At 35.9% G+C, this 25,596-nt stretch overlaps 1 protein-coding gene across 2 annotated transcripts; it reads right to left on the bottom strand.

Annotated features, from left to right (window-relative positions):
* Positions 1-3,515: 3,515 nt before the first annotated feature.
* TRPC1 (transient receptor potential cation channel subfamily C member 1) lies at positions 3,516-25,590 on the bottom strand. 2 transcript variants are annotated; one of them, XM_010716391.3, is made up of 13 exons: positions 25,437-25,590; positions 23,781-23,935; positions 22,403-22,504; positions 21,406-21,608; positions 18,866-18,997; positions 18,251-18,446; positions 16,317-16,653; positions 13,344-13,483; positions 11,424-11,567; positions 7,331-7,509; positions 6,978-7,179; positions 6,218-6,412; positions 3,516-5,411 (listed from the first exon to the last, which is right to left on the bottom strand). In XM_010716391.3, exons 1-13 carry the CDS (start codon positions 25,570-25,572, stop codon positions 5,184-5,186), a joined length of 2,349 nt encoding a protein of 782 aa, XP_010714693.1. In that variant the 5' UTR covers positions 25,573-25,590; the 3' UTR covers positions 3,516-5,183. The 2 variants fall into 2 exon arrangements, with proteins under 2 accessions (XP_010714693.1, XP_019474479.1); XM_019618934.2 differs by lacking the exons at positions 22,403-22,504; positions 23,781-23,935 and having other exon boundaries at positions 25,437-25,506.
* Between the last annotated feature and the right edge of the window lie 6 nt (positions 25,591-25,596).

The raw sequence follows: 25,596 nt of genomic DNA, 5'->3' as shown, positions 1-25,596 counted from the left end.
TAAATCTTAAAAGTTGAAGATCTGCAGCACAACCTTCTGATTTGAAATGCACCAAATTTATAATTTGGTTAATTTATAATTGTCCATTTTTTAAGGCGTATATATGTAAAATAAGAATTTTAAGTGCAATATTTATAGTAACTCATTTTAACACTGCTTTTTTTCTTTTAAGTTGTTTTATTACATAGATTCTTGCATTATTATCTGTGCTTAATAAAATATTTTAAGATTAAATCATGAACCAACTAGTATTTCATTATGTATGAGTAGGGCAGACTAAACATCAAAATTATTTTTTTATTATTTACATGTTTTTGATGTTCTGGGTCTTGCATAGTATGACTGACACTGTACCTTCTTGATGATTAAGGGACTGAATTTTCTTCCATGGAAGCCAGCGAATCACTGATTTGACTAGAACCTGCATTTACTTTTCAACTGTTCAACAGTACCATGCTTTTTTCTACTTATGACCATGCTATACTAAGTAATGTCACTAATTAAGTTCTGTAAGGTAATCATGGAAGAGGACAGAAGTAATTAATTCAGTGGCAGTAAAATACACATGCAAATGAAACTTTTTTTTTTTTAAATGAAAATTTTTGTCTCCACTGTAAAAGACAATACAGCAATACTCAGTCTGGCACCACTAGTGTAAATAGTAGAATGTATGTCTAGAGAGATTTGTCACATTTTCTGTTGTATAGAGTCAGATGTTATTCTGAAACTGAAAGGCTAAATAACCAAAAAAAAGAATAAAACTGGATTATAGGTAACGATTAATACTGAGAAATTGAACAGTTTGATCAAAAACATATGAAACTGGGTAAAACAGGAAACTAAAAAAAATGAAATGGAACAGAATCATGGATCCATTTAAGTACTTGTTTTCCTTGTGTGTAAATACGATATCAGAGTTCTTTTGATAATCTGTGACCATGTAGAGGAAACTGCAATGAAATACAGTCCCTATTAGAAGCACTCGCTGCTTATTTAATTAGGGCAACAGGGATTGCCATTCTCCTTCAATTACTGACTCTCACGTGAAATGCCAAGAGGTACTGCAGTGCTGCAGCTTGCTAACGCAGCAGCATCCGTTGTGAAGATTTAATGGCTAGCTAGGCAGAAGACAAAAGAATTGCAGGGAGGCTCAACTGTACAAAAAAGCTGTGCTGGCAGCTGATGTCAAACAGCTCAGCAGGGCTGTAACCACATTCTACAGACTGATTTTGACTTACTGACTAAACCAAACAGCATTTCACTGCAGAAATAACATTTATTTACAAACCAGGTGCAATTTTGTAATTTTCAAATTGCAGTTTTAGGCCTTGTTTTCCAGTATCAGTTCTTATCCAAATTAAGGGGCTTCATACATTGTTTGTTCTCTCTGCGTTTCCCAGCAGCAGCCTGGGGAGAAGCAGTGTGGAAATCATGCTTAGAACTGCGTGGAACTACAATGATCTATTTTTATTTATGATTACAAGACCATCTGTCATGTAACTTTTTTCAGTGCAGCAAGTCTGGCAGCCTGCTTCTCCTCTCCAAAATGGTATGCAGAGAAAGTTCCTGCCCGTCTGCTCTTCTCAACACCCTCCTTCTATTGTAAATTCCTTCACAAAATAAAATATATCCAAATGCTATTTAACTTTTTTGATGTAATTAATCTATAATATTTTCCAGGACTGGCAAACTTTGCAGCTTAAGGGATACGTGAAAACCACTTTAATACACTCTCTTCACCTGCACTCACTGCATATGTCATCTAAATGGATTCCCTCCTGCTACATGCTCCTGTTTGGAAGGCCCAAGCATTACAGAAGTCAAAGCTCTGACAGCAGCAGCCCTGGAATAGGAATCAGGAGCCAGGATTCAGGAAGTGCCCAGTGTGGTGCCAGGGAGGATCAATCACACTCAAGGGAGGATCAGTCACAAAACAGAGCCAACAACTTTCCAAAACGACAGTTTTTGAAATCAGATGTAGTAATTGGATTTCATATGCTTGAATTTTTGCAACCTGCAAACAAATCAAGATTATTTAACAACAATATAATTTCTAAATCACTTCAACAGAAGTGATGTTCAATAATCTATTTCAGCAAGAAAATCAAATAGTCTGACTTTCATTAATGTTTTTGACCCTCCTGCTGTAAATGGAGATAGCATGAAGATTTCCATCTTTTAATATGTAAGATGTTAAAGAAAAATTAAATTCAATAAGCCCTTAAGACAAAAAGATATTAATGTGAAAGAACAATCAGAGTTCTTCAGTAGTCTCAAAAAAAGCACTTAGTCTTTCCATGACTTGCATTGAAGTTTGTATAATGAAATTCTGAATCCTACAGCCAATGAACTCCAATCCAACTTCTTCAAACTTTGTTGTTTTTTAAATAACAACACATTCTAGTAGAACCAGTGCTTCACTTAAGGCATTACCGGTAGGATGCATGGCTTAAAAGAGTACAGAATGGAAAAGAGATGAAAACAGCTGCTGACTTGACTTCCTCTGTCAGTAAAAGAAAGCAAAAGAAACTTAGGGAAAAACTCCAGTGGCACAACTAAGCAAAACTGGCAATATCACACAAGGTAGGTGGGACAAATGCCATGCCCTATAAGCTCCTGCTCCTGTTTTTTTCAGGAGCAGGTCTGATAGGGACAGGTAACCGACTGTCCAACATGTACTTGTCCCCTCAAACAAATAAACAGCTTAACAAAACCACAGGAAGCCTTCATCAGTTAAATCTGTTAGGAGCTAAAATTCATAAGATCAAGACCTAGAATACTATTTGGGGTATTTTTATGTATATACATTTCTTGCCTCATTTTGCTGCTGCTTAGCCTTTGACATCCCAGTTCAAATAAGAGTTTTGTCTTTGCATGTGTCTAGAACTGTTCTGTGTGCATATGGGAGATCTCAGAGCTCCATCATTTGGGGACTACTTCTGGCACAGCCAGTATTAAAATGCCAAATTAGGACAGATAAATAAATACATGTTCAATACACTTGTATTAGGAAAATCTGGAGAATAAGACGAGATCAACTCTGTAGTATGAAGCACTCCATACTAATTAGCACCCAAGAAAACAGGAAGCTTGCAGCAGCTTTCAAACAAGATGCAACAGATGAAAGGTGTCATACTTCTAATGTACTGCAGGAAAAAAAATCTTCTCTTATGATATCCTTCACTTTACAAGTAGATATTTCAGGAGCAAACAAAAAGTCTGGAAGCCACAGGTTTAATCCACACCACAAAAAGTTGCTTTGAGTTGTGTCAGTGACTGCATAACATAACAAAAGCAGTTAGAAATAGCTGCACACCAACAAACATACCCAGCTTGACAGAAGAACTAAGCAGCATGAGTCGAGTGCCAAGCAGCTAATACTGCTACTAGAATCCAATCTAGCTTGTTTGAAACTAACTCAGCTACTGCTTGGTGGCACTGCAGGAAGCTGCTTACACAACTTGAAGTTAGAAGGATAGTTCTACAAGGAAAAAAAAAGTATCTCATTAACACTCTCTATATTCCTTAAGTTTATTATCTTAACATGGCAAAGCAATTACTTTCAATATGAAATATGAACAGTATTAATAAAATCACACTTTTCAAAGAGCTTTTATTTGTTGGCTCTATCTCAAATAAACAGAACATGTATAGCACAATTTATATGTAGGTGCATTATTTAAACATGAGATCCCTATCCATAAACAAAATTCAGTCAGAATGCCTCTATACCACAGGACTTCTGGATGCGTCATATTCAACCCTAGTTTGGATATGCATATTTTCATAGTACAGAAAATATATTACCTTTACAAGAAAAAGTTTTATAAGAATCCCTTCAAGAAAAAGTAAACATTTATGTAAGCCTCCACTTTCCAACAGCCTGGTCAAAGACCATTACGGCTACCTGCGCCTTCTGGACATAAGACCATTTTCAAAGAGCACCACCAAAACGGTAGAATTCTGAACAAATCCCTTCAGCTGTCATAAATATACTTATTTCATAATTAAAAATACAGGAATCTCACATTTGTCAGTTACAGCTTGTCAACTTGAATTATATGTAAGCATATAAACCACACAGGACCCTCCAGCACAAAAATTAACAAAGCCCTTACGGTCCATCGTAAATGAAGTTAAACCATGTTTTTGCAAAACATAATACTCCTGACACACACCAAAGTTTTAAACTTTGCAACAACTGCAGTTAGGAAAAAAAATAAAAGGAACAGTAGTTTTAAAATAGATGTGTAACATCTCTGTAAAGCAAGACCTTACATACTACATCAGTCCAATTCTCAGATACATTGTATGTTCTCACAGAAAGAAGCATACAATGTTTCAGATAAGAACTATTCAACTTTGCAAAGAAGAGCATTCACACCTCCACCTCATTTTCCTTAAACCACCACCAGTTTAAGTAACTCAAGATAACCATTTTAGTAACTCAAAACATTAAAACTTCATAGATTACTTTTAAAATTCCCCTCCTAATTTTATCATACACAGTTAAATATACTTCTGAGGCACTGCTGAAAAATCCCAGTAGAAATTGATTGTCTTACATAAATCCATAAACATTCTAGAAACATTTGGTCTATTCTGAGCCCCAGCTTTCACCGTACCCATGAATGGGAAGTCTTGATTCCATTTTCTGTATTCTACAAACATCAGCACACAGTCAACATACACAAAATCTGGCACTTCAGTGCCATGCAGATTTCACAAGTACTGTAACCTACAGTCAAACAGCATTTCCAACTATGCTGGAAATTGTTCTATACCCCACTTTTCTATTAAAAATAAACGTAGTCTGGGTTTTTGTTTTAAAAAGTCCATCTTCTCCCGCAACTTAAAAAAGCAAGTATCAAAAAGGAACAAGCAGCAAAAATAGAAGAAATAAACGTATTGTGCTAGTTCTGAAGCTCTGACACCTGACAGCCATGGTCTAAGGAACATTAAAAAAAATACTTATATACAAATTTTATATACACATTAAGAGCTTGAGAAAGCTACTGTAACTATTTTTGCATTTATTTCCTTCACTTCCTTATCTACCTACAGCTCACAGAAGTATTTTCAACTGTACTGCTGTGCAACGATCTCCTTTTCCCCTTTGTCTGGCAATAAAATTAAGTCCCCACTTTCAACTAAGGTGAACTTTCCATTTGAAAAGTTAGATCCTAATTCCTTGGATAAAACATAGCATATTTTGAAGTTCGAAAGCCAAGTAGGTCTCTCATTTCATTCCGGAATTTTGATAAGTCTTGCCTCAGTTCATTTAGGTTTTCCACAGTTGCCTGATCTGTGCTTTGCATCTTTTGCCTCATGGATGTCAGATAACGGTGAACTAAGCAACACATCACCTTTTGATAATTCTCATCTCTCTTTTGCTTCAGATTTCTCCATTCCTTTAAAAAGAAAAATTACACATTTACTAAGCGTAAGTAAATGTTGAGCCCAAAAGCCTGTATACAATTATAGAATAAAAAGGAACAAAATAAGGAAGAAATTCTAACATACAACCTGATGTGCAAAAGTGTACAATGTCAGCAAGCCATTGGAATTATTTCAATTAAATAATAACCTGTTGTTCTGACTCAACAAATTTTTAACTTAGTAGATTGGTAACAGTCCCATGAGCAATTTCAAGTTCCATAAACCCTAATGTTTTCAAGTACGACTTGGAATTTATTTTAATACTTTTTTTTTGGCCAGCAAGACACAAAATTACAAGGTACAATAAAAATGTTTAAGAAAAAATGCCCTCCAGTCCCCAAAATGAGATGTTTCAGTGTTCCTATCTGCTTATTTACTTTCAAACTGCTTTAGTAAGTTTAAAAGAAATGACCTTCCTGTAAGCATACACTGACCTCACAGTTCTTGGTACTAGCACACACTTCTCTGTAGTTTCTGTAAGTTTTCAATCAAAGTACATCTCTAAAGTGCTGCAGGGGGAATTGGGTGGTGGGGTAGGGTAGAAGGGGTACAAAGAAAAGGGTTGAAATTCCCCAAAATGAAAGTTAATAGAATCTCATTTAGTATAAACAGCTACAACTCACTCTTCATACTTTGGATGCAACAGACATTATCCTAGCATTCCTCATTATAGTAGCATTCACCACATGACAGGCAGTTTCATGCAGCAATTTGCTGATTCATTTGAGTAAGGAGCATCTGTCCATCTTCGAAGCCTACAACTCTCCTCATTTCTTACCTTAAGGCTATTCTGACGTTTCACTTTGCCACTTGATGTATGAGAACAAATCCATTTACTGAGACTGTTGAAGAGATAACAGATAGTCTTGGGAGAAGGAATCACATTGAAAGGTGGAGGTAGCGTGCATTTGTCATCAAAATAGCTAAGCCAAAGTTTGGCACGAGCAAATTTCCATTCCTTATCTTCATGATTCTACAGCATCAGAAAGATTAACAGAGATCAGAAGCAAAGTAGTAAGGAAGAACATAAAAATATTAAAATGCTAATTCAACGTTTTATTTTTGACAACATTAAAAATTCATTCCTTAAATTGCATAGTATTTTAACACACAGAATCACAGAATCATTGACATTGGAAAAGACCTCTAAGATTATCAATTCCAGCTATTAACCTAGAGCTGCTAAATCTACTACTAAACCACGTCCCTGAGCACCACATCCATACATCTTTTAAGTACCTCCAGGGATGGTGACTACTCCCCTGTACAGACTGTTCCAATGCTTCACAATTTTTTCAGTGCAGAATTTTTTCTAAATATCCCCTGGAACAATGTGAGGCCATTTCCTGCTGTCCCATCACTTGCTGCTTGGCAGAAGAGACTGACCCCCCACATGGCTACATCTGAGCTTGTTGTAGTAAGTGGTAAGCCTTTCCTGAGCCTCCTGTTCTCAGCTAAATAACTCCTGTTCCCTCAACCATTTCTCATAATACTTTTACCAGCTAGCAATCACCGACAGTTAATCAGAAAACACTTACTGCTATCAGCTGAAAACTCTTATGAAGCATCGCCACGAGGAGCTTAGTTAGTACTATCACAACCACCACATTATAGGTGCCAACAATAACAGCACCCACAAACGACTGTAATTCTTCACCATAGCTAAAGCGCGTGACAAAGATTGCTACGTGTGCCAGTGAGAAAATATACCAGAACAAAGCAAAACATGTGCCAATGAACCTACAAAAACAAGAAAAACGTTGTTAGGTAAAGCAAAATTCACATGAGCTTAGTGACCGTATATTCAAGTTCAGAGAAAAATCCCAGTTTTGTTTAATTACTGGCAATTAAGGGTCAGAACAGTTCAGCTCATGCACAGGTATCAACTCACGAGTGGAATGTGTCATTGCTCTGCTTTTCACAAAAAATACCCGCACAGTCCCTTTCTTCTTCATTTACAGTAAATCCTTTATCATAAAGTTGTGTCAATCCAATTGTGAATGAGAACAAAACGAGGAGGAACATGCCCAGAAATTTTCCAAAATCTTGCAGCATCTGTCCCATTGAAATCTGTGAAATAGATTTTTTGCCTGTTTTAGTACAACATGTAATTACTGTTTTTATCCTCCTTCAGACTTCAATCAGTTACAATGAAAAACTCAATACTTAAGACGCTAAACATGGATAAGTTAAACAGATCACTTAAGTAGGAGATATCCTTGCACTGTTTTTCAGTCACAGTTTCTAGTTGTTAAAAAAAATCTATGTGAATCTACGTTTCAATATCACATACATTTTACATTGTATTCATAACGTTAATGGTAATCAAGAGTTCAAAAGTCAAAAGACAGAATCAATAAATGAGATGCACTTCAACACAACTGTTACAGCAGAAAGCTAAGAATACACGTAATGAAGACGCTGAGCTGATCAAAACATTTGGAATCCTAATTCACCACAAATCAGAACAGCATACCTAAGACCATCTGCAGAACAGAGAATTAATTCATGGCATGCTTTATGTAAGATTTTAAGTATCCACGTTATGTACATCTGTAAGCACATAAAATCTGAAGTATAGAAGATACCACATTCAAATCATTAGTTTCCATTTCAAAATGTCCTACTTAGAATTTTGCAACAGTATAAATACGACATTAAAAAAAATAGCATGAGAATTTTTTCAGTGCAGAGATCCTGACTTGTTTTTGTTGTAAACACACATTTTTATACAGACATAATAAACTCCTCACAGTCTTTAAATGACTCTTCCTACAAATTATCATGTGTAAATCCTAATACTGTACGAATCGATCTCTACCAAACCATACTCCAGAACAGTATCACCAGTCAGTTTCACAGTAAACTTGTACTTGAGGAACTTAAGTGCCAGCTCCTGCTTTTGCTCCCTCTCATGCTGCAGCAGACTCACTGAGCATCCCACCTGCACAGCAGATTCTCTCAAATTGATTACAATCTGCCACAGATGTAGACTTAGGGAGAATTAGCAACTAGACAAAGCTATGCAGTAATTATATCATTTGATCAGGAAGAATCAATCCCCACCATATTATTTTATCACATTCATCCTGTCAAAACAAAGAATATCAAATAACATTTCCTGTCTTAACTGACTCATGGTCCCACTCAAGAAAGTCACAAAGCAGATGAAAGCTAAAACAAGTACGCACAAAATGAATAAATGACCCAAAACTTTTTTTGTTCAGAATCAATAACAGAAACCAAATAACTGTTGCATCCTTCATACAGTTATGAAATTCTACCCAAAGTATTTAGAATTACTAAACACTTGAAATCTAGTGAGACCAACAAACCTGATCTAGGGGAAAACTATTCTATGTTTTGTTAATCAATCAATCAGTCAAACAAACAAAAAACAAAACCCACCACACAGAGCCAACTTATAAGCCTGTGTTAGAACAGGGTTTGATGAGTCAATAAGTAAAGTAACCGAATGCTTAAAAATAACTCTAGTAGCCAAGAGAACACAGTAGCTGCCTTTCCCCCCCTAGTGCACACTGTTGGGTTACCGTGCCATATTTGATTACCACTATTTGAACTTTGTGACCTACTTTCAGAGAATACTGTAAGAGCTGTTGCACAAGCTGTACTGGCCAACAGTAATAACATAAGCTTCAGTGTGCCACTGAATGAAGTGACTGTTGACTGTTTTTATTTACTTGGAAAATTTCATAACACAGGCTCCTATTAAAAAACTTGTGAAAGATCTAGTACATAAATATGCACATTAAACAGTGAACCTCTTTAAAATGTGGAGACTTCGATGTTCAATCAATTTGTACAACAAGCTTAATGCTTACTGCAACATCAAGACTTTGAAAAAATTAAGTGTACAAGTAGATTTCCATTAAAAATATAAATAAAATAAAAAAATATAAAAATAATTAACAGCAACATCACTAAATAAAAGGGAAAGAAGAAAAAGAAGTGCTTTCCAGCATTATTTAATTGGTTACAAGAACTAGGAACACACTGGTTAAAGCCCAATTCACAGTGATTTTAAGAACTGTAATTAAACAAGCAACTATTTTTTCTTTTCACAAAGGGATTTGTAAACTAAAATCTTCCAAACAATAATTACTTGTGCAGCAAGATTAAATACTCCAACTTCTTAAAATGAGCTGGACTTTCAAGTGCAGCTTTTCGGCTACATCCTGAAGCCTTGATACAAGAACTATTTATCTGACCCAAAGTTACTTACTCCAGAACCACCTTTGCTGTAGCTCTGGTTGAGCAGCAAGAACTTAAAAAAAAAAAAAAAAAAATTAATGCTTCTCTCAAATATTACAGGATCCCTCTAAATAATACTTGATTGCTATAAGCTCTTAAAATTAGTTCTGTTCATTAGGAGAGAGGTATAAGCATTCATTCAGTTTATTAGGAAAAATTCCACCAGGATAATCACTAAACAACTACTTTATTTATTCCCAGCATCTGTTCATTCAGCAGACACAAACAGAGCATTGATGATGACAATCAGCTTTATTAAATAAAAACCATAAACAAATAATATTGCCGCCCCCTCACCCCCCAAAAAAATCATATCAGGATGAGAAAGAAGTCTGATCCGATTTGTTATCATAAATCTCCCAGGAACTATGGCCAGAGAAGTTGGAAGTATATCTAAGCAAAGCTTTCTTTTCTTTTCTTTTCTTTTTTTTTTCTTCCACTAAGCTATGTCTTTAGAAAAAGAGGTGCCAGTTTGTGAGGGTTTCAGCTTTTCAAAGTAAAATGAAAGGGGAAAAAAAAAAAAAGAAGAAGCAGTCTGCACTGAGGACTGAAGCTAAACTGAAAAATGGGGGAAGAAAATGTTGCTATATATTGTAAGCATCACTGGACTAAGATGTGATTTCCACCCACAAAATCTGTTTGAAGAAAGCCTCCTCTTTTCAATCAAAAAAGACTGAGTGGGTAACTGCATCCTAAATGTGCTGACTTAACAGCTTAGATCCACTCCACTACTTTCCAGGCACTTTCCACTTTGTACAGTGCCACACTGGACTCTCAAGTTCACTCCATATGATTTGACTTTTATCACAGTGAGCATCACCGTGAAGCTACTGGGTCTGTGCTTCAAAGACAAAAAACAATCAACAATAAAAAACACCACATGGCATAAATTCAGTACAAACCTCAATTTCTGTTCTCAAACCAGGAGAAGAAAATTAAATTCACAAAAACAGTTTTAAAATGCAACTTGAAGTGAAAAAAATATGCACTTAAAACTGCTGTAGTTTCTAGTGTTCCACCATCATACACATCTGTTAGTGCTTCCCTTCAACCCCCCAAGATCGCTGAGTTAAATGTGTTACATACAGGTGATATCTTCTACCTTGTCACTATTATGCATGGGAATGCTCAAGAAAATCCAAAGAAAGAAAGTAGTAACCTGTTCTCCCTGGCTATAAGATCATGATGATGATGTTTTTTTTTTTCATTGTTTTTGTTGTTGTTGTTGTTGTTGTTGTTTTAAACCAAAGCAATTTGCTCATACCACTCAACTTCACTGAAAAGACCAACAAACAGAAATGCTTTTGGTTATTCTTTAGTGATACATATCTAATTCCTCTACCTTTTAGCAATAAAAACTCAGGACTTCAATTTGCACAAAACTTTATAGGAATATTCTTATCCTTACAGTTTTCAAATTTCAGGCACTTAACCAAAATGTTACAGTAACAACAAAAGAGAACAAAAAGACAGAATAATTATCATTATATAAATATTATAAGTGAACTATATGCCTTCCATTCTCTTACCTTTCCCCAGCTAAACCAGTGCATTTTAAATGAGAGATTAAAAAACAATGAAAACATCAATGCAACATCATTTCTACTTTCTGCCTTTCTTACTTTTCTTTCTTCATCTTTTTCTAATAAGCCTCTTCACAGTAAATTCAGATGTTTTCGTGATTGATTTTCTCAAGCAGTGATGGTATTTACCTGGAGTGGTCCCAGAATAGAGCTGGTTGTGTACATGAAGAATAGACGCAGATAACTCAGAACGTTAGCAAATGCAAAAAGACCTTCTGCCACTAGCGTAGGATGAAATGCATCCCAGTCCTTTCTTTCAGCATAATCATGAAACTGCAATGTAAAAAGGACAAACTGACGTCACTTAGACTGTAAATACAGAAATATACCCATGTATCACTCTGTTTTTGCCCCTAAAACAGGTAGTAGCATAAAAGAAAATGACACACGATTCATAGACGAAGCATCTCTTTCATGTACCTCCTTTTTTGACAAAGGCAACTTAAAGTCATTCCAGAGAGAGACAGAAAACAGGCAACTTAAATTCAACCCCTAATTCTAGTCCTCACTAATTGCTAAGCAAGTACTTATTCCTCTGTTCTGCTTCCCCTTTCACTCAGTTTTGCATGGTTGGTAAAAACAGATTTGTATACTATTAAAAACATGTGCATTGCCTAGTAAAATAGGCCCAGTTAAAAACAATGAAATCTTGAAAGAAAAAAGATATATCAAAAAAAATAAAAAGCCTTCAAAAGTAACTAGCTTATGTCTTAATCAGTTTCAGAAAGATTTAGAGAGAATTAGGACATGAGATTCCTATAATTGATTTTACAAAAGACTACAGAAAATGGAAGTCATAAGTAAAACGTTGGTGTGAACACCTGTGAAGTATATCCACTGGGCACTACTCAACTAATCCCACAAGATCCCTCACTTTCAGCTTGGCTGGAAACAATCAGTATTCAAATTCAGTACTCAGCTTCTACTCTCTCAAAATGCACACTTGAGAACAAAGAAACAGACAGCTGATTTAAATTATTTGCCCAATATTATACTGCACAGAGATCACAAGAAACAAAGATAAATGTGTTTGCATACATTGCAAGTGTATGTGCATAAATCCTTCTGCTAAGGAGACTCTTATTTCTTACTGCTTCAGTGCTTACAATGCTAAAGAGGTATTTTTATTTGGTTTGCTAAATTATTTATAAAGAATAAAAATACATTTTGCCATATAAAATTGGCAAAAAGTCACTGAGTGCCTCTTACATAGGACAGAAGTCTTACATCTCCAAAAACATTATAACTTAGCAGCAAAGGGCTCTTAGCAAATGAAATGCTACCGCATGTGGGTTAGTTCCAAACAAAATGGTTCTGAAGGCAGCCCAACATGGCATTCTCTCTCCATTTTTTTACATGAAGTAGAGCTTTCCTTCCCAAATGATTACCATTCTCTGAATCAATAACATAAGTACAGGGTAAATAAGCCAAACATCAGGCTGGGAGGGAAATAAACTGGTTCAGCTCTCCTCAACTGCCAGACAGCTGTCAACTCACAGTTTGCAATACAAAATAATGGCACTACTGCACTGGCTTGGATTTTACTAAAATATTCATATTCAATTTGTCTGGCAGCTTGCCATATGCTGTGCTGTTAACAACACATGCAACAGAATGGAAATGATCACATTCAAAACTTGCATCTTCAATCAGGCCCAGATGGTCTTTTCACACAGAAAAGACAACGCTCTTCTATAGCCTTGGGGCTTTTCCTCCTCACTTTAAAAAACAACAAAACAAAACCACAAGAACAACAAAACCAATGACCTATAACATCTGAACATATGTAATAAAAGACTAAAGAAAATTTTGTTACAAAAAATGTTAGACAATCTAAACACATTGGTTAGAAATAGGCACAGTTACTGGCCTATGAAATCAGGCTACCTCAAATGCCAGATGAGAAAAGCTGTATGGGAAGAGTACCCCAAATGAGAACTGAGTTCTTAAAAAAGGACTAACTCCCTTTTCAACTTCTGCTTCCAGATGCTTCTGTATTTACCCAGTCTATCTCAGAGGAGCTTATGTTTTATGAAGATGGGTGCTCACCTTGTTATGAGCAACTACTTTGAGAGCAAAAGTTGCCAAATACAAGGAATTCATGACAAAACTAAGCTGATTACGTGACTCTTCTAAAAAGTCTTCTAAACCATCATACCAGAGTCTTTTAACATCTGACCACACCATTCCTGTAGTGGAAAGGAAGAGAGAAAAAAATTAAAAGGCAAAGTCAAGCTATTATACTCAATAGATACTCTACTACAAGTAAAACACTTTTGACTGCGTTTTGTAAATGAAGTCTTAGCAAAGAGAAACAGAGAAACATGTACATTTACAAGAAAACACTGCGTGGAATACATGCTTTACTCATCAGGCAACAAGACGTTCAAACCTTCAAGCCTGTTTTCCAAACTAAGCAATACAGTCAACAATAGAAAATGCATGAGAGGAAATGAACTGTAGGAAAAAAAAAAACAAACACGTACAGCAAAGACTCAAATTTCAGAAAAGGCAGAGGGCAAGAATACAGTTTGTTTTTTTCTTCTCTGACAGGAATGTAGTCCTTTTTTTTTTAAAAGCATGATATAGCCTATAAGAAACATCATGTATTTTTGGAGATGTATATGTATTATAAAATTATTCTTAAAGAATAATCAGCTCAGTAACTGGCACTAAACAGATCCAGTAAGTAGAAACACTTCCCACCCTGATGTTATATAATATAAGGAGAGAAAAAAGACTGTGGCCTAAGATTGCAAAAATGAGAAGTCAGAGTGACAGACAAACATCTGCAACCATTACAGCAAACTGAATTTTAGCACTGCTAATCTGGCATATAGAAAGGTAGTGCTGATAGGAACTTTACTAATGTATGAATGTCTGGAACAGGCTGGTATTTTTATAAATGTTGAAAGGATTTACCGTTAGAGTAAATATAATGACATCTTTGATTTTTATGAATAATCAGTTATTTAATGTTCTCAGAGCACTTCAGATGTATGGCTCTAAATGCAGCCCAAGAGAAAAGCAGCACGTTTGTTACTGCTAATTAAAAACTCTTAAGACTTCAGCCCAGCATGAACAACTTCAAGCAAACGGTAAAAAAATAAGAATCAGATACCTATACATGACTATTTTTTCCATCAGATTTACAGCTACATTGACAGGTATAACAAGAAAATGTGCTGTGCACCATTAATTGAAAGATTTCCATAAATATTTTTCTTCCTCTTTATTAAGAAAACACTTCTAAACCAGAACCTTTGCACTGCTCCATATGATCACCACGTATCTTACATTGAAATTTTTGAAGAATCTGCAAATGGAGTCAGACATAAAGATGACGTTATCATTGTCTACACAGACAAGAACTTGAATTTTCTGTATTTTGATGGGAAATAAGCTTTCATAATTCAGGCTTAACAATTTGGAAAGAAAAGTTACACTATTTACTCTTTTGTAAAGTAATCCACTGAATACAAAACTTGCTGCTACCTGTGTTAGAAACTCTGCAGCCATCATTTTGACACTGATTTTTAGAAGTACGCCAATCGGGCTCTAGAAAACCATACTGACAAGTTCTTGTTATTTGGTTCTTGTGTTCACATATTTTCTAACTACGTTATTACTGAATATTTGCAACAAAATTCTAAAATAAATTATTTGTAAAAATGCATTCAAGCTAAACATAAAATTAGTTCAACATATTTAGGATTCAACAGTGTGAAGAACAGCCGGATTTTGGTGGTTGATGTTAATTGCAAGTAATTTTTCAATCCTTTCTGGAGCCTGCATGTTAAAATATGACACGAAGAAACCAAAATGTTTCCATACATTTTCATTAACATTTCCACGACCACCTATTTACATATCTTCTTTCTACAATGGATTTGATGGAGTAAGAGAACGTCTAAATCAGACTCAGATTCTCAAAACAGGAGGAGTCTGTAATGCTTGGACTCTGTACTTGAAGCTTCCAATTTAAGACTTACAAGTGTTTATGTAGGAGATTACTGAGGATTTCAGATTTTTTTAATCTGCATGAATTACTCAATACTTATTACAACTAACAATGAAAATAATCATAATTACCAATGAAACAAACAACCTACACACAACTACTTAGATGAAAACTGTTTTCAACTATATCACTGCTTTTTAAAATTTCAGACAACTACGTATGTGTCAATATAAATATTTTATTACCTCCTATTAAGGTATAAATTTCAATTGTTTGTGAGTCAAATTTTAATTTATAAACAAAAAGAAACAACAATCAAGCAAAAACGAAAGTTCATAAGCAATCTACTCAACAAAAATTATACCTGTGCTCCCTCTACTGCATAAACCAAAATTAACAAGGACCACTTCAGGTACGGTGATTATAATCAGTGACAATGATACACAGAAATGGAAAGTTGTAAAATGGGAAAATAGAATTGGAAGAAATTAAAAACTGAATAGATTGTTGGCTGATGAGATAACATGGAGTCATGACTTGCAATGATTAAATTATCAAAATGCTAAAAAAAAATGCTGCCCATTCATAATAAACTTTTTGAAAAAATTTAAAACAACATCTGAACTCAATTCGTTCCTCAGCTTAGCATCAGATAAAATCAGTAGAGGAACACACAGCATCCCCCTGTACTATTATTACTTACATTTGAACTTTAAAACATCTTAAACTTAAGATAAGCTTCTACATTAATTTCTTACTGTACAACTGAATCTCACTTGCATCACTCAAAATGCTACCTGTGCTTCTGCAATAAAATTCACCTTTCTCCTATTAGATCCTCCAACATTCTGTCTCTTACACCTCACCTTCTGAGATAACTAGAGATTGTGGTAACATATCCTTGTGCTTTTCAAAATGCCCTTCTTCCCTTGTAATACAACCTTTCAAAGATGAAACCCCTGTCAAGCAATTAATAACAGGATGATTTTACAGAGAGGTAGTACAAATCACTACTGTTCAGTCAGTGTCAGCAACTGTCACCCAGCTCCAACCATACCTACCAATTAGCCATATTATCAGAAGATAGTCTATTCTCTCAAGGGCTGGTCCCATCGTATTCTTCTTATTCTCATTGTAGACAAGAGAGTACAAATTAAGTAACAGAAGAAATGTGAAATATGAAGCTCCGTGAATAATAAACTTCATAAACGGAGTGTGAATTATACGACCTACTCGTGATTTAGGTGCTATTAAGTAACACAGGGACAGAACTGGCCAGAAAATGCCAACCATCAAAACAGTCAAAATTTTTTTGCATGTGTGCTTGCGTCGATAGCCTGCCATCTGTCCAAACCACACAGTATTGAGAAACTGCTGACAGTTAGACTGAGCAACAAACTGGAAAAAGAGAAAATAAACAAGAAATCAAACTCACACTTCTTAACAGTGATTATTAAAATTAATTTCCCAACAATGAGAAACCACCAATGAACAGGAAATGGGAAAAATATTAAGTTGAAATAATAATAAGAGCTGAATAAATACAGATAAATAAAATATATATAAATAAAAGAGCCATGGGTCCATTATAAACATTGTTTTAATTTCTCTCTAACAACTAAACATGAATTATATAAAAGATTTTTAATCGTTTCCATGTTAAAAATAAGGTCTGATTTTCAGTAACTTAAAAATTTAGCATATAAACAGATGTCATACCTCAGACAGCTGTGTTATCTGAGTATTATATAAAACAGTAAAGATCACATGAAGAACAAGATAATGCTATTTTAATATACTACCCACACTGCAAAATGCAACAACTTCAAAGACTAGGACTAAACACAAGTAATCAATTTTATATACATCAGTACTTAAAAACCCCCTATTGACCTGTTAGGTAGGTTTTGTTTTAGATCTGAGTAACCTTTTATGACTCAGTCTTTCAAAAGAAGACAGTTTTGGATTGAGAGTTATGAAGATCATGCAAATGTAGCTTCAAATGTCAGGTGCTGATTTGCATGGAGTTACAAAATAATATATTAGCACTAGAATATGTTTTGTAATTGAATTTAAAGAAGAAATCAACAAAAAGAACACTAATACTATCATATTTTAGATAAAATGTGTTTATATTAAAGTTGCCAGCAACTATACATTCTGCAAAGATACAACACAATGGATTTTATTCTCCAATCACTGCAATTAAAAAAAAACAACTTTCTTGAAAACCAGAAATAGTTCATTAAGTCGTTAAATTCATACCAGGAATGTGTAGTGCCAGTTTTTGGACACTCCATAACTGTGGCTTGTGACTTAGACATTATGTATTTTAACAGTTTCACATGCAGTTTAAGCTTATATACATAAAACAAACAGAATTATAATGCCTTCTGAAAATGCCAACTAAAAATGGATTTTGCACGGAAGCTTTCTCTCAATCCCTAGTCTTTGTATTGGAATCTCAACAAATGCCTATCTGCCACTAGTACAGCAAAACTAAAGTTATAATTTGTCAGTAGATAAAGGCAACATAAGCTTGCAACGTAAATAAGTTCCATGGTGATGACACTAAAAGGCACTGTTTATGAATGTAGCTGAACATAGCCTAAGTCTAGCACAATTAATACAGAGCACAGATGAGAGCTGGCTAAAGCTGAACAGCTAAAGTAAGATGATAAGTAATGTACAGGACCTAAGGATCCATGCTCCCCTACATAAGGATTTACTGAGGATGTGAACAGGTAATTACCAGAGCTTTTCACTAAAAAGCAATAGTCTATTGCAATAGTGAAAATACCACATTTTTTTCCCAAAAATAAATACAGAGGAAATACTATCCTGAAATAATATTTCTCTGTTCCCACATGCAGATAATGTTCATATTACTTCTGTAACTTGCAAACTTACTTGTGCTTCTAGAAGATCAGTAAATTCAATGAATCACTAGCAAAATAAAAAATACAAAGCCTACCAAACTACAGCAAAAACAAACCTCTTTCTGATTATACTTGATTGCAAGTTTTAAGCGACTTAGGTTCATCCTCTCTTCCAGCAACCCTCGTTTGTCCACATGTTCATCACTAGATGTATGATTCAGAATAACTTCCAGCTCCCGTGAATTCCTTGCTTGTGCAAGTAAGTCTTTAGCAAAGGTTTTGCACTGCTGAGCTAGCTCCTCATAATCATTTCTGGAAGACACAGAAACAGATACTACTACACTGATAAAAGAGTTTCCATTAGCTATCCTTTCTTGTATATTTCTTGTTGGGCTTGTACATTATGCTAAGAAAAAAAAGTCACTTTTAAAGACCAGAGCATTCCCAAGACAACTCTGAGCAGGTTTCTATGTAGCATCATTACACAAATACAATTTTAGTGTAGTTTGCAACTACACCAGACAGAATCAAGTAATTAAACCGACAAAAGACTGTGAAAGACACATAAGTTACTTTATAAACTTTTATAATAATCTCTAATCATCAGTTTAAACGTGGAAATTATGGAAAACGCAGCAAGAACAAAACCCACAATTTTTCTATGTATGCACATTTCTACATATGTCGTTTCATACAAGTATTGAAGTTGGGTTGTGCTTTCCAATTCCTACCTGAACTCAACCTCAACCAGACTTAATTCTTTCAAGTCTGCGCTAAGTTCAAAAGCTCGCAAAATTGGATCCTCCTCCGTCAACATTATTAAAGCAGGGCTGGCCAAACACCGGTAAATGTCAAGACGAAACCTATGACAAAATAAATCAAGGAAAATGATGTTTCATGTGATCAGCAGTTTTAAATCATTTCCAGAATGTGCATAAAATTGCTTATGGGCAAAATAAGAGGGTTTCCTAAAACCAGAAAAAAAATAATCATTAAATGTAGTATGTCAAGGAACATTGTCCTTCACATGCTTTTAATCCTCATTTTTCTAAATAACAAAAGTTAGCTGCCAAACTGCTACCCCTCTTCTTTTTCTCACTGTTTCAACTACCACCAGCACCTTCTGCACAAGGACATCAATTAAGGCAATACCAATGATAAAACGTTGACATTTTAAAATGTAATATAGTAGCTCTGTAGGTTCTTCAAGTGCAACCAAAAGGGAAGTAAAGCACTGAAGGCAATATTCTGCTCTAACAAACTAAATTCAGAACAGTGGAGAGCAGCAGGCAAAAGAATTCATCTCTCAGCTACTACATCTGATACCCATCAGTAGATGGGTAAAATTATCCCAGCTATCTCAGGAAAAGAGGTGAGAAAGAGCCTATATACTTTCTTCCTATCCATAAGAGAAGCAAAATAGCATACTCAATCCAAAATTCTCACTTCAAAACCAGATTTGCACCAGCAGCTTTCTGAATTCCATGCTCAGGCTTTTCTGCATCAGGTGTGTTACCCACCTAATTAGCCCTGCCATGGAAAGCAAACCAGAACATGCAGAAGTGTTTTGGGTTCCTCATTGCTTTATATTAATCACACAGTCTAAATAGTGGACCGTAATGGAGACAGGTTAGTGAACACTCTCCTCCAGTCCAGAAGCAGAAGATCTGAGACAAACTTACTCCAATGGTTTTCAGTTCTGTTTTGCACAATGCCAGTATTTTCAAAGTGCATGCACTGCTAAAATGCAATGTAAACAGGACTCCATGAACTGTATCTTTGAAGGTTATTTTCAGTATGACAGTATTAAGCCTCATGAAAATAACATGCTGTTCCTCTCCCATGGCTAGCACTACCACACATTCTTTATTCTGTAACAAACATTTCCTGCAAACATACACATACAGTCTTTTATTCTCATTAATATTCCCCACACTTTGCATCTTGAAATATTATCTCTCTCTCTTCTTTTGTCTCTTTCCAGTTGAAAAATCAATATTATCCAAACAGAAAAAAAAAAGAATGTTACAATTTAAAATACAAATATCCTGCCATAGCTATTAATTATTATTAACTACAATTTGAAGTGCAACAACACCTACTGTATGGGAGATACTTTTAAAAACAAACGGGAAGAACACTCACTCTCTGAAGCAGAAATATTTCACTGGGCCTTGCAGACCAACCACGAGTCTATTTACTACAGTAAAATCCATTAACACAGACAAAGAGCCATGAGATAAAACTTCAGCATTGCTCCTCAGTACCTGTACAATTTTTTCCACAGCTTGTCCAGACACCTTTACTTACTACAGCATGTACTGTTTGTTACAGGTTCATAGTACACTTACAGCTTTCTTTTCCAGACAGTAATATTTGTGACATCCCACAGTACTGATAACAAGTTTCAGCAATCACTGAACATAGCAGAGTATAGAAAGTACAACTGTGCATAACATTTGTATTGAAGTGCTTAAATCCCAACACCAAACAATTTAAAAACCTTCTAACATTCAATGCCCACCAATTAAGATCAGTAAAAATCTCTTTCCCTATTTAGATCTTTGGAAAGAAAGTCTTCTACTTTCAAGAATACTGGAAAAATATATCTTTAGTTTACATTCATCATGCCACACTACATAAAAACATTTCAAAACAGAGTACAGTGAACAAATGTACAGTTGGAAAGAGTATTGTATTAAGATGGCAAAGGAACGAATAGAGAAGGAATGCTCACCTGTATCCAAAAACTTAGGCTCATAATGAAAAGCTCCAAAAAGGAGGGATCTCCAGAAAGAGATCCTTCCCCACTGGCAGTCAGCTCTTAAAGGGGGTCTAGGAGAGGTGCAGCCAGGTTCCACCCCTTCCTGTCACACAGCACAGTTGCCTTTACCTGTGCTCCCACTACTAGCCCAGTCCTTGTCTCAGGTGATCAATCAGTGACTCAATAGTTCCCATACAAACAGCATAAAGTATTAACTAACTCCTCATTCTGGCTCATAAAAAAAAATTAAAAAATGAAAAGAAAAAGGCAGTATACATAGAATAAGAGCATCAAACCAAAATGAAAGAAAGCCACTGCCTTCCAACAGTCTATTCAAGTATAATCCATTCCCCAAAAATACCACAACAGACAAAACAATACCATAAAGGGAACCAATTCTAAGCTTCACCTTAAGAGGAAAAGGAAATATACTGACCCTGACCCAAGTAACACAACAGGATGACAACAATAATACCTTTATTTTTGTCTATAAGTGATAAATCTTACCTGGAATGTCGCAGACTGTCTTTTTTGTTTTTTGCAGTACAGAGTGTGCACTCACAGCCTACAGCATGAGGCTTGGGTAATGATATATCTTGCTTCAACAGCATGGTGAGAATTTCATAGTTATTGCGATGAGCAGCTAAGATGACAGGTGCCACATCCATGGTTGTTGAGTATTCTGGGTTCTGAATGCGTTCCATTAGTTTCTAGAATAAAACAGAGGAAGTATCAATTTATTACATACATCTCTATTGCATAGTGTTTTCAATACAAGTTATTTTTACTGCTCAGCATTAACAAAGGAATTCATTGGGATCAAAGTATTTTTTTCAAAGTTTCATAGCATGAAAAAAGAAAAGAAAAAAAAAAAGTATAACAACATCCAAACCCTTCTCATATAAATACCAGAAAGCAACATAGGAACATTTCTGGTTTATCTGCAAAGAACACCAAGCATTCATTGCCTACCTTCACATTAATAACACATTTGCATATATTGAAGCACATTTTGCTCTAGAGGTTAAGAAAAAAAAGTATATTTACTATCTAAGTGTACAAAAAAATCCTGACTGTAACACACATTGCTACATAATGCATTATTCCCTCCCTTCCTTTCTCTGCCTCTACTTATGCACTTTTAGAAATTTGTACTTTAGCATCATCAAAATAAGTTTCAAGTGATTAATTTCAAAGTGAAGATTTGATGTTTATAGATTTGCCTGAAAATTCTAAGAAGTTTCAATGCATTTTCTTTTCTCTCAGCATCTGTTCGCATTTGGAATGTATAAAGCTACTGGACTCCTACAGGCAATAAAGCAAAATAACATACTCTATCATTAAGACAAAAGATGCCATAATAATCTCTGATATCCAAGTTCTGTCAACTTAGAGATGCAGAATATCATTTAAGGACATTGTTTTAAATATCACAGTTACCCAGAACACACAGTTCCCTACTGTCCAACCAAAAAAACCAAACCACAGAACACCACCACTCAACTACAATGGTTGGCCTGGAGGATCTTTTCGGTCGGTGATTAAGTAGAATGTCAACAGCTCCCACCACTTCCGAGTCAATAGCCACCAAAAGTGCATCTGATGACTAAAAAAGAAAACAAATTATACATAAAAATAGCATTACCTTAAACAAAATGAAGACTCAACCTGGAGCCAAACTAAATTTTAAAAATATATACATTAAATTATACAAATGTTATTAGTTTTACTTGCTTAAAATTAAGTACTGAAAAATATTCTTCACATGACCACATCAAATTCAGGCTGCCATGCCAGGAGTTAGTATAGTATTACTGATAATTTGTTTGATCGCATGAACAGCAGAAGAACCAATTGTAAAACATACTTGTCAGCAAAGATAACATAGGATACTAAAAAAAAAAAATCAGGTTTTAAGAGACAGATTATAAGCAAGGGTGCAAAAAGCTTAATAAAAATGTAAAAACCAAGTATCAGTGTAACACAACGGAGATACACCATGTACTTCAGCCCTGCCTTCATAGCTCTGTCATAAAGTTGGAAATATGAGCCTTCTTCCTGGGCTCATCACTACCTCTGAGAAGTTAAGCTAACCAGCTTTTCACTTTCCCTGCAGTTCATAGCATCCTTTCAAATTCACTTTAGAAAATTCAAACATTTACTTAAAATTAAAAGAAAAAAGACAGCTTGGAATATTGCCACTAAAATGGAGATCCGGGGAAGGGAAAGCTAATTGTTTTCTTTTTCTGCCAAAAAGATCATTCTTTTGCCTGTTTGAAACACCATCTTTAACTACAGCTCTCCTGGCAGCAGCAGAGCACGCTTACAAGAACAGAACACAGTCAAACAAGTACTGCTGATATAAAACTGCCTCTGCTCTGTGCCTCAGCACAGATTAAGTCTTACAAGAAGGCATTGGGGAAATGCACACTTACCTTAACTCGAACTCATCAATGACAAAGTGCAATTATCTACCTGTGCTCCTATTTAGAAAATTAAGGCACTTCAGAGCCAATGAGATCTGCCACTCTAAACATTTTAATGTTATTCACTGACTACATACTATGTATTTTATTTCAAGAAGCTATATATATGTCATATCTAAAATACGAAAATCATTTAATATAAAAATCAGAATTGCCAGCATAATTAAAAATGTTAGTATACATTTGCTATGTCAATAAAACTCCATTAGAAAAGTCAACTAGGGAGAAGAAAGCAATTTTTACAATTATTATCTGGAAAAGAAGGCTGAAGTGCCCATAAAGACAGATTCTATTTCTTCCAAATTCCAACATGTCAACAGAAAAAAATCGAAATGAAATAGACTACACAGATAAATGACCACACTCCAAGTTTTCAATAATCCATGTGTTGTATACCTGGCACCCATAATCCAGGAGAAGCTGTAGAATGTCCAAATTTTCATTTTCAATGGTTATGGTAACAGCATTTCTTCCAAGCACATCTACGCAATTTATGTTCATCTCACCCGAGCTGTTTTCTTCTAAGAGTTTCTTAACCATGTAATAATCACCTGCATGAGCAATGTATGAATATATCTCAGTGCTCTTCTTATTGTACAGCAATAAAAGCATGTGAACATGCTGAAGTACCAACTACAATCCATCACAACTGACAATACAGTGAGTACATCAGGCAATTAAGAAGTCGAGATAGATGAGAATTCTCCCTCCAGATGGAAAACTGAGGATACACAGAGTTCTCTTTCAGAAAAGCACTAAGACATGTACTTTAATCCATCCTCTTAGTTCCAGTCTTGAAAACAAACACACGTACACACGAAAGCACAGGTACTTTTCAAAACTGAGGCAACACTGCATACATAGCACGTGAGACACCGGAAACATCAACTACATCAAAGAAGGCTACTTGGTGCAGAAAAACCACAGCATCAGAGCAGCCCTCTATACAACACCACAAACATATCCTCATCTCTTGAGTACAAGCCACATCAGCATTTCCTATTTATTTCCAACTTTAAGGTATCAATCATCAAACTCAGGGTGATACAATGCCTCAGTGTTACAAAAATCAAGTAGCAAGTTTGACGAGCAAGTAAAATTAACTGTGTTGTGTAGACATCTGCACTTCCCAACACACCTGAAGTACAGACGCAGAAATACTGACACTGCCCTGTACAGTATTATTCTGTTTAACTGCTCCTTGCTACCAACGAGAAAAGTTTTATTTCTGTCTCTAACAAGCTATTTCACAGCACAGAGGGACACAACAAAGAGAACGCTCACAGAACGTTCAGATACAGCCTTGAAGAGTACTAAACCAGCTATTAAGACACATCACAATATTTGTTTTTTTATTATTATTTTAAAGATCTTTTTGTTGTTGTCTTACTGCGTACCCTTTAGCTCTCTCTCTCTCTCTGTTTACACTCTGAGACCACCTTGCCTTGCTCTAGTTTCCAGAACTAGAGCAGCAGGGCTGTGGGCAGTCTGTCCATCTGACAGCAAGGCACGGAGCTGCCACTGAGCACCCCAGCTCCACAGGCCGCCAGTTGCTTCTGAACCTCTGTTCAGCAGTGCGCTAACCCAACAGACAGCAGCGGGCAGAGCTGCATATAAACACGCTGGCTGCTAAGCAGAAACACATAACCATTCATCACCTGACCAAAAGCCTGTCTTAGGGTCCAAGGCTTTTAAAGTTAAGAACAGTTTAAGACTGTTTCTATTCAAGGTAAATAAACATGTGCTTAAAGTAAGCAAGCTTCATATTTTAGACAGGAAAAAACTCTTCCCACCCACTACCATAGGTGCCATTCAGTGCCCCACGCATTTTGTTGACGCCCAGGTAAGCCGACCATTAGAAAAGAACTTTAAAAGTGCCCAGAGCAAACGTTTACCGACTCGGCCGTCACAACGCAAACACCGGCCCGTCGCACACTGCCACAAAGCGTGGCCTCACGGGGCGCAGGGCCGCCGCACGGAAAACGTTCAGCCCCCGCCCCACGGCTCAGGCCTCGGAGCGAGAGGCCGAGGCCGCAGCGAGGGGCTCCGTACCTTTGTCGCAGGCCAGCAGGAAAAGCTTCTCGTCTAGCGTGGTCTCTTCCTTCACCTGCCGCACATCCTTCAGCGCCAGCAGCTTGTTGGGCGAGGCCGAGGCGGACGGGTTCGCGCTCTGGTACAGGGCCGCCATGGCGCCGGCACCGCCAGGCCCATC

This window comes from Meleagris gallopavo, chromosome 11 (genome assembly GCF_000146605.3).
Source record: "Meleagris gallopavo isolate NT-WF06-2002-E0010 breed Aviagen turkey brand Nicholas breeding stock chromosome 11, Turkey_5.1, whole genome shotgun sequence".
NCBI lineage: Eukaryota > Metazoa > Chordata > Aves > Galliformes > Phasianidae > Meleagris > Meleagris gallopavo.
The sequence above is the reverse complement of the archived record's forward strand: the minus strand, read 5'-3'. Positions and strand labels throughout refer to the sequence as shown.